The following is an 8,712-nucleotide window of genomic DNA, read 5'->3' as shown; positions in this document are numbered from 1 at the left end:
TTAAACCAACCCGAAATTTTGAGTCGGTCAAATGAGCAGATAATTACAGTAAAAATAATAATTTAATTATTAATTAAATTTAAAAAAAAAAACAATATTCCAAATATGGTAGGAAAAATAAAAAAATAAAAGTGGGGCCCACAAGGCTTAAGGGCTCTAGCGAAGACAAAAAAAGCTCCATGTATGGGAATGGAAGGTTGTCGAGCTACCCATAATCTCCTCCAACCCTGGGGTGAGCTGCCCAAGCTGGACAAAACGCTCCTTCCCGAGCTCGGTTTCGGTTACGTTTCAAAAGTGTGTGTTCACGAAGAAAACCCTGAACTTATTTGTCTCGTTGCATTGATATTCACGTGGTTATGCTGCTTTCTGTTTCAACAAACTATACTTTCAACTTAAGTAAGTGTTAAATTCTTTTGTAACTTACTCCGACTTTCTGAAATTCTAGTCTATCTGTTCGAGATTCGTCATTGTATACATCTGTTGATGTCATCTTGAACTGAAAGAACGAATGCATGTACGTCCCAGACTCGTACGTTTTTTCTTTTTTACAGAAATAACGGAACTTTGTAACGGGTATTCTTTAAAATCAGTAAAAAATATATATTATTTAAAAATTAAATGTATTTAAATATATATATATATAATACTAAAAATATTTTTTAAAAAATATGCAAATACAGTAAAATAAAAATAAATAAATAATTTATTAAAATATTCATTTTGATTTTAATGGTTAATAGTTGAAAATGAGAACTTTTAAAGTAAAATAAAAAGTTAAATAAAAAAAAAGGATTAGATTATTATTATTATTATTATTAAAAAAATTAATTAAATGTTAATTTTAAAATTAAATTGAAACGTCTGACACGACCAATAAATTAAATGAATATTAAGCCACGTACTCGATCGTGAACTTGAAAATCATTAACGTCCTTATCTACATTAGATTACAGAGTTCGTTAAGATTCGCTTTTACATAGATTCGTTAAGCGTTTTACAGACGACATAGATACGGGGAAAAGAGTTTCATTTAATTTACTTTTTCAATAAATGTATAATTTGTCGTTATCCGACGCTGGACAGCTACGTTGATTAATGATTAGACTATCATGATACGTGTCAACATGATTGGATGTTCCGAGTTTAAAAGAATTTAACTTAGATTTTCACGTCAGTTGGTTCGGTTGTTGGAGACAAAAAGACCTATTATTATTATTATTACCATTATTTTTTCCCCTGATCATTACACCCGAGTAAAGAGAGGTACATGAATAAACCGAGACTTTCAGTGTCTGAATCATAGTAACTTTTAAATTAACTGTGTTTTATCGATAGCAATTATGGTAACATTCTGAAAAGTTTTCTGGAGAATGTCTAGCCTGTCGGTAGCCGAATTCGAAGTATGAATCTTGATCTGAACTTAGACACGGTCCTCCAGTTTTTTTTTACGGTGGTAGATTTTTTATTATTATTATAATTTGAATATCGTATTAATATATATTTAAAATATTTTAAAATTTTAATTTTATTTATTTTAGTGACACAAATAAAGTGAAGGTCAGAAATATTAATAATATAATTATTGTGAGAAGAGAAAAAAATAAAAATAATAATAAAAAGTTAAGAGAAGACAAAAATAATAATAATAATAATAACCACATGACATATATGGAAAAGTTAGAGTTAAAGTTGTCCAGGCTAACTTCATCTCATTTAAAACTCGTAACGACGGAACGTTCGTCGTAATTTCGGCTAAAATTCTGAATCGTAACTTTTACACTAACTTGTGTTGTCAGGTTGCACCAGTTTTTAGGCATGATCAAATTGGTAAACCGTCTAACGTTTGCTATCGTATGCAATGACGTCATTTTAAAGTGCATGAACAAAAACGTGCATGTTAGACACTCGTACATTTTAATAAAATAGCTAAATTAGGTCAAACCACTAAACCGCGTCTTGTTTACGATCAACGTGTGATTGTGTGAGATCCCGCATCGGTTAAAGAGATAAACGAAGTATTCCTTATAACAATGTGGAAATCTCTTCTAAGTAGACACGTTTTAAAACTGTGAGACTGATGACGATACGTAATGGACTAAAGTGGACAATATATGCTAGTGGTGGTTTTATGGGTCTTGATTGTAGGGTAACGACGAGCAGTGGCGACTCCTTCACGACCACCTACGAGAACAACGACGAGGGAAAAACGAAGTTGTTGATGCAAGAATTCCGTATGATGATGCTTCAATTTGTGTGAGGTGTCGGTCTTGTTCGATTTTTATAGCTTGTAGCTCTAATCAGTACGCAATTTATCCATTAAATCATTAAAAAAAAAAATTAAAAATTAGGCTATGGTGTTATTTTCGTTGAAATTTTATTAATTTTATATCATCGTACAATAATTTATCGTACCGTAAAAAATTCTATTTGATAACTGTCCTAATTTTATTTTTTTATTTTTAAAAACTAAATATATAAATATTATTTTTCTTGCTTTACTATCAAGCTAACTTATTTAAAATATTTTTTTTAATAAAAAAAATTATTTTGATTTTTGAAATTTAGCAATTTAATTTTTAAAAAATGAAAAATAGAGATATAAGTGTAATTAAATAAATGACTATTGACCAATGAAATTAATACTTAAACCCAACTAAAAAAATATATAAATACAGTAAAAAAAAAAAAAAAANTATATATATATATATATATATATATAATATTTAAAAATAATAACTAATTTAAAATATTAATTTTGGTAATTGTTAAAGTAAAATAAAAAAAATATACGTTTTAATTATTATTATTTAAATAAATAGCAAAATTTTTATAAAAAAAAACAAATAAAAGTCAAAAATATATTTGATAAATTTAAAACACATTAAAAATATAAATATTCTAATTTTTGTAGATTATCCTTAATAAAATTTAATTAAGCGTTAACGTCTGAACACGAAGCCACGTACTCGATCATGAACTCGACAATCATAAACGTCCGAATCTACTTTAGATTACATAGTTCGGTAAGATTCGCTTTAACTGAAGTCCGTTACGTGCTTTAACATAGATTCGGGAAAAAGGTTTCATTTAATTTACCTTTTTCAATAAATACATAATTGTCGTTATTCGAAACGGAACAGCCACGTAATTAACGATAAAACTACCATTATACGTATAAACATAATTAGAAATTCCAAATTTAAATTGGATTTACATATGACTCGAGTTCGTTATATTAACCTCAAAAAAGAAACACCGCTATTATTATTATTATTATTATTTTGCTATTAATATTAGTTAAAAAATAAAAACATGGCAAATTATTATTATTATTATTATTATTATTACCATTATTTAAAAAAATACATTAGAATTATTTTTATTTTTAGGATTAATATTTATGAAAAGGTAAGGTGAAGAGAAGGCAATAAAGGCAAAAAGTAGAGGGAATCAGCTACACACGGACGTAGAGGAAATAGAGTGTAACCATGTGGAAAAGTATACGTGGCGGGTTTTGATTGGATGGGAGGCTATGAGTTCAACTTTGGAAGACGACAAGCAGGTGGAATTACGGTGTGAGTGTGCGAACGGTAGTTTTTCTCTGCAGAAATTGTAATTAAAAAAAAAAAAAAAGAAAATGGAGGAAAAATATGGAAATAAAATGGCGAACGAGGAAGAAGACTGGAAGACTTGTAGAACTGTCTCTCTCTCTCTCTCTCTCTCTCTCTCTCTCCTGTTCTTCTTCTTTGGCTTCACTTTCTCTCTCTTCTGTAGTATATAGCCAATTTCCTCCTCTCACTTTCTTCGTAGTCTTCATACTCGACTTCGAGTTTTCTTGTTTTTCGTTGCTTGTTTTCGATTCGATCTGTTCTTAGTTTCTTGAATTGGAGATGAAGACTTGATACATCGGAATCGCTACGGTTTGACCTCTTGATCGAGGTATATTTTTCACTGTAACTTCAGAAATTGGGGGTTTGTGTTGTTCGATTGTTGGATGTTTGTGTTTTGGTTTGTTTGTGTTGAGGTTTGATACATGAGATTGTGTTTTTAGTTTGTGGTGTTTTTGTGCTAATTTTGGTGCCTACTGGTTCTTATTTTCGGTAGTCGCCGAAGTTTTCGAAATAGTATTTTGTTTTTTTTTTTTTTTTTGTTTCTTGTTTTGGTTTTGATTTAATTGGCGTGGTTTTTTTAGTCAGTGTAGTGAATCTTTTGATTTTGGAAATCTATGCGGATGTTCTTGAAGTTCGGGGTTTCTGGTTTGGTTTGGTTTGGTTTTGTTTCATGATTTTTCGTTGTTTCTTCGTGCTTGCTTAAGTTTCATGGTCTTTACTAGAGTTGTTTGCGTTTTTTTTACTCTGCTGTTTGTTATTTTGTTTGATAAGATTATAATGCAAATACTTTTTTTTCACTCGAGAATGCCTTTTCTTGTCCATTTGCTTATTTTGCTTCAGATTCTATTGTCCGGCTGTGAACCTAGGTGATGCTCAAGATATAAAGGGGAATCAAAGAAGTTATCTTACAGTGGGAACATAATGTTGGAGGGTGGTCAAAAATTCACTGGAATGATCGATTTGAACGAGCATGCATATGATCTATCGCAAGGGTTTTACCATAAACTTGGTGAGGGAACCAACATGTCTATTGACTCGTTTGCAAGCTTGCAAACGAGCAACGATGGAGGGTCTGTTGCTATGTCTTTAGATAACAGCAGTGTGGGATCAAATGAATCCCACACTCGGATCTTAAATCACCAAGGTCTGCGACGGCGTGCAAATGACAACCAGACTTTTCAACATAGTGTTAACCGTCGTGGAAGAGTTACACACCACCTGAGTGATGATGCACTGGCCCGAGCTTTATTTGATACTAATACACCGACCCAGGGTCTTGAAAATTTTGAGAAGTGGATTCTTGATTTAAGGAAGCTCAATATGGGGGAGGCTTTTGCTCAAGGTGCCTTTGGAAAACTGTACAGAGGTACTTATGATGGGGAAGATGTTGCTATCAAGATCTTGGAGAGGCCTGAGAATGACCTGGAGAAGGCCCAGTTAATGGAGCAACAATATCAGCAGGAGGTGATGATGCTTGCTACTCTGAAGCACCCAAACATTGTCAGGTTTATTGGAGCATGTCATAAGCCAATGGTTTGGTGCATTGTTACTGAATATGCAAAGGGTGGTTCAGTTCGACAGTTCCTGATGAAGCGACAAAGTCGCTCTGTCCCCCTGAAATTAGCTGTCAAACAAGCTTTGGATGTTGCCAGAGGGATGGAATATGTTCATGGCCTTGGATTGATTCACAGGGACTTGAAATCAGACAATCTTTTGATTTTTGCAGATAAGTCCATCAAAGTTGCTGACTTTGGAGTGGCCCGGATTGAAGTGCAGACTGAGGGAATGACACCCGAGACTGGAACCTACCGCTGGATGGCTCCGTAAGTCTCTTGAAACTTGGATGTTGTTTTCTGTTATAATCATCTCTTCCAAATATATTCTGCATGCTTGTTTTTGCCATTTATTTATTGTTATTATTATTATTACTACTTTCTTTCATAATTGTGATTCTGATTGCATATGTATTCTACTGGCGCAATCAAGATTATCTTACTAGATGACAATTTATGTTAAGAGTGCAGTACAAGTGAAGGAATTGAAAATTTTGCGAAATAATATTCACTAGCTAATATTTAGTGGATTTCTTGGTTTCTTTGTTGGTTTCACAGTTGATACTTTTCTTCTGGGTCTTGGTAAAAATCCATTTGGTAAGTCTTTTTTTTTTTTTTTTTTTTTTTTTTTTTTTNGCAAAGTAATGTTTTAAAGGAGATCACAGTTGATAATTCTTTATTATTATATTTTTTCTGTTGTGAGGCAGCATAACTTCGTTGCAGACACACACATACACGCATGCATATGCAAATTATACACATATAAACACAGTAATGTGGTCAGGATTGTTAAGCAAGTTGTTTCTATCTTCTCCGTCTCTCTTTTTTGGTTGGAGAAAATATTTGGTCTGGTTTGTTAGGAGTGGTGACATGTTCAAAACCTGGTCTCTGAAAACACCGTTCGACTGTTCAAGTGCATAAAGTATGTTGTTTTTTAACTGAATATATGCATGCAGCACGTAAATACAGTATATCAGCAGTATTTGGTTTCTACTTTTTTATCATGGCATGCTTAGCTAATTTTTTCCTGATAAAAATAAACCATGGTTCAATTGAAAATTTAGACTTCATTCTATTTTTTTATATTAACAGTTTATGTAGTTTCTGTTGATTTGCACTTCGACTGATATTGAAAAGGAAAAGAATATGCTTCATTTCGCCTTTTCTTCTATCGTCTAGTTAGTTTAAAGTCATAAACATAGGCTATGTGGTAATGTTAACATTCTAGTTAGGTGCCATGTATGACTTGAAAATCCATGACTCATTAAGATTTACTGCATGACTTTTTTTTTTTACCATTAGTCCAACCCATGGCTGTTCTGTAGTGGCCTAATTCAGATAGTCTTTTTTCCTTCCACCCATTTTTCTCTCAGCCTTATTGGGAGTAATTTTTCCTCTTTTTCTCTACATTTTGGCTTTTGTTTTGTATTCGCCTTTGGTTTCGAAGGAGTCTAAAGCCACCCTTCTTGAATTGTTTTCCTTCACTTCACCGATGCATCTTACAACAAAACTCTAGTTGGTAAACTTCTTGAACCAGTCTTGGGTGATGGTACTCTGACATAATAGTATATTTTTGATACGTTTAACGTATGATTTCTCTTATGATCTACCTTTTTGCTCAATTTAATGTTTGATTTTACACTTCAAATGTGATTTTCATTTCATAAAAATTGACCACTCTCAAACATGTCTTGGGTTCGACCAAGAAGTACCCTAATATCACTTGCTACAGTTTGGTTTCGTACGAAGAGCTTGGAGACTTCGTTTTTCTTCGATTTTCTTTGATTTTCCTTTTGTTATTTGTTACTGATTGGCATGTTGCTCCCAGGGAAAGTTGCTGAGCAATTTTTGATATTTAATTTTCCAATATAAGATATATGAGTTCTTGTTGTTTTCATTGTTTGAATCATCAGGGAGATGATCCAACACAGGCCTTACACTCAAAAGGTGGACCTGTACAGCTTTGGCATTGTTCTCTGGGAGCTGATAACTGGAATGCTTCCATTCCAGAACATGACTGCCGTTCAGGCCGCCTTTGCAGTTGTCAACAAGGGTGTCCGTCCAATCATTCCCAATGATTGCTTACCTGTTTTGAGCGACATCATGACCCGATGCTGGGATGCCAACCCCGATGTTAGGCCATCATTTACTGAGGTTGTCAGAATGCTTGAGAATGCACAGAATGAGATCATGACAACCGTGCGCAAGGCTCGTTTCAGGTGTTGCATGAGGCAGCCAATGACAACAGACTGATATGAATGAAGTTACTAAAAAGAAAAAAGAAAAACCGAACACAGTGAGAACGTTGTTAAGGGGTCAATAAGGAAAGAGACACAGGTGAAAAAGAAAAGGGAGAAGGGGAAGAGGCAGAGGCAGAGGCAGATGCAAATAGAAGAAGGAAGGTGAATTGTGGGTGTGTGTTTATGTTTGTTGTGTATTTAAATTTCTGTTTATGAGACACAGAGAAAGGAAAAACTTGAAAAACAAAGGGTTATGATGAATACCTTTGGTTTGGACCTTCTGGTTTTGAGTTTCCTATTTTATTGGATTCCTGTTGGCAGCCTACTTAACCATTAAAAGAGGAGATTTGATGTATGTATTACCTCTTGCTAAATTCTCTCGTTTAACTTAACGCCTTCTTCTTTTCTTGAGGTCCCAAGTTTAAATCTCTTATTATCTTCAGACTTGGCATGGCGAATTTTGAAACTCCAGCCTTTGAAGTTTCTTATTTTCAGCCATTTTCAAGTCTTTTGACAGGGATCAGCGGTAACTGTTTATTTTCGAAGTCTTTTGACAGGGATCAGCAATAATGTTATGCTTATTATCGAGTCTTTTGACAGGGATCTGTAGTAATCTTATGCTTAATATCGAGTCTTTTGACAGGGATCTGCAGTAATCTTAGGCTTATTATCGAGTCTTTTGACAGGGATCTGCAGTAATCTTATGCTTATTATTGAGTCTTTTGACAGGGATCAGCAGTAATCTTTACTTATTTTTTAGTCTTTTGACAAGGATCTACAGTAATCTTATGCTTATTATCGAGTCTTTTTTCAGGGATCAACATAATCTTATGCTCATTATCGAGTCTTTTGACCGGGATCAGTAGTAATCTTTGCTTATTTTCGAGTCCTTTGACAGGGATCAACAGTAATCTTGTGCTTACTTTCAAGTCTTTTTTTATGAATCATAACTCTCCACAATAGTATGATATTGTCCACTTTGAACCTAAGCTCTTGTGACTTTGTTTTTTTTGTTTAAAAGGCTTCATACCAATAGATAAACCGTTCAACCTCTTAACTAGCGGACGGAGATTATTTCTCTCAATAATCTTCACTCATGCTCAGGTGTTTGCATGCAAGGTCTCACAATCACAGATAGGAGTGGACAGTTAGAAAGGGAGGGAGTTGGAAACTCGACATCACATCTTGTATTTTAAACATTTTAATCATTTAAATTTAAATTTTAAGGAAAGATAGAATAGAAATTGAAACAAAAAAAAAAAAAAAAAAAAAAAAAAAAAAAAAAAAAAAAAAAAAAAAAAAAAAAAA

General features: G+C 33.2%; 1 protein-coding gene across 2 annotated transcripts; it reads left to right on the top strand.

The window, feature by feature from the left end:
- The first annotated feature begins 3,683 nt into the window (after positions 1–3,683).
- On the top strand, positions 3,684–7,763 carry LOC111798506 (serine/threonine-protein kinase HT1-like). Of its 2 annotated transcripts, none has more exons than XM_023681699.1 (3): positions 3,684–3,939; positions 4,478–5,434; positions 7,078–7,763. In XM_023681699.1, the coding sequence occupies exons 2-3, from the start codon at positions 4,533–4,535 to the stop codon at positions 7,415–7,417; spliced, it is 1,242 nt and encodes a 413-aa protein (XP_023537467.1). In that variant the 5' UTR covers positions 3,684–3,939; positions 4,478–4,532; the 3' UTR covers positions 7,418–7,763. The 2 variants fall into 2 exon arrangements, with proteins under 2 accessions (XP_023537467.1, XP_023537466.1); XM_023681698.1 differs by having other exon boundaries at positions 3,685–3,939; positions 4,452–5,434.
- Positions 7,764–8,712: the final 949 nt, after the last annotated feature.

The sequence above is a fragment of the Cucurbita pepo genome, chromosome LG07 (genome assembly GCF_002806865.2).
Source record: "Cucurbita pepo subsp. pepo cultivar mu-cu-16 chromosome LG07, ASM280686v2, whole genome shotgun sequence".
NCBI lineage: Eukaryota > Viridiplantae > Streptophyta > Magnoliopsida > Cucurbitales > Cucurbitaceae > Cucurbita > Cucurbita pepo.
The sequence above is the reverse complement of the archived record's forward strand: the minus strand, read 5'-3'. Positions and strand labels throughout refer to the sequence as shown.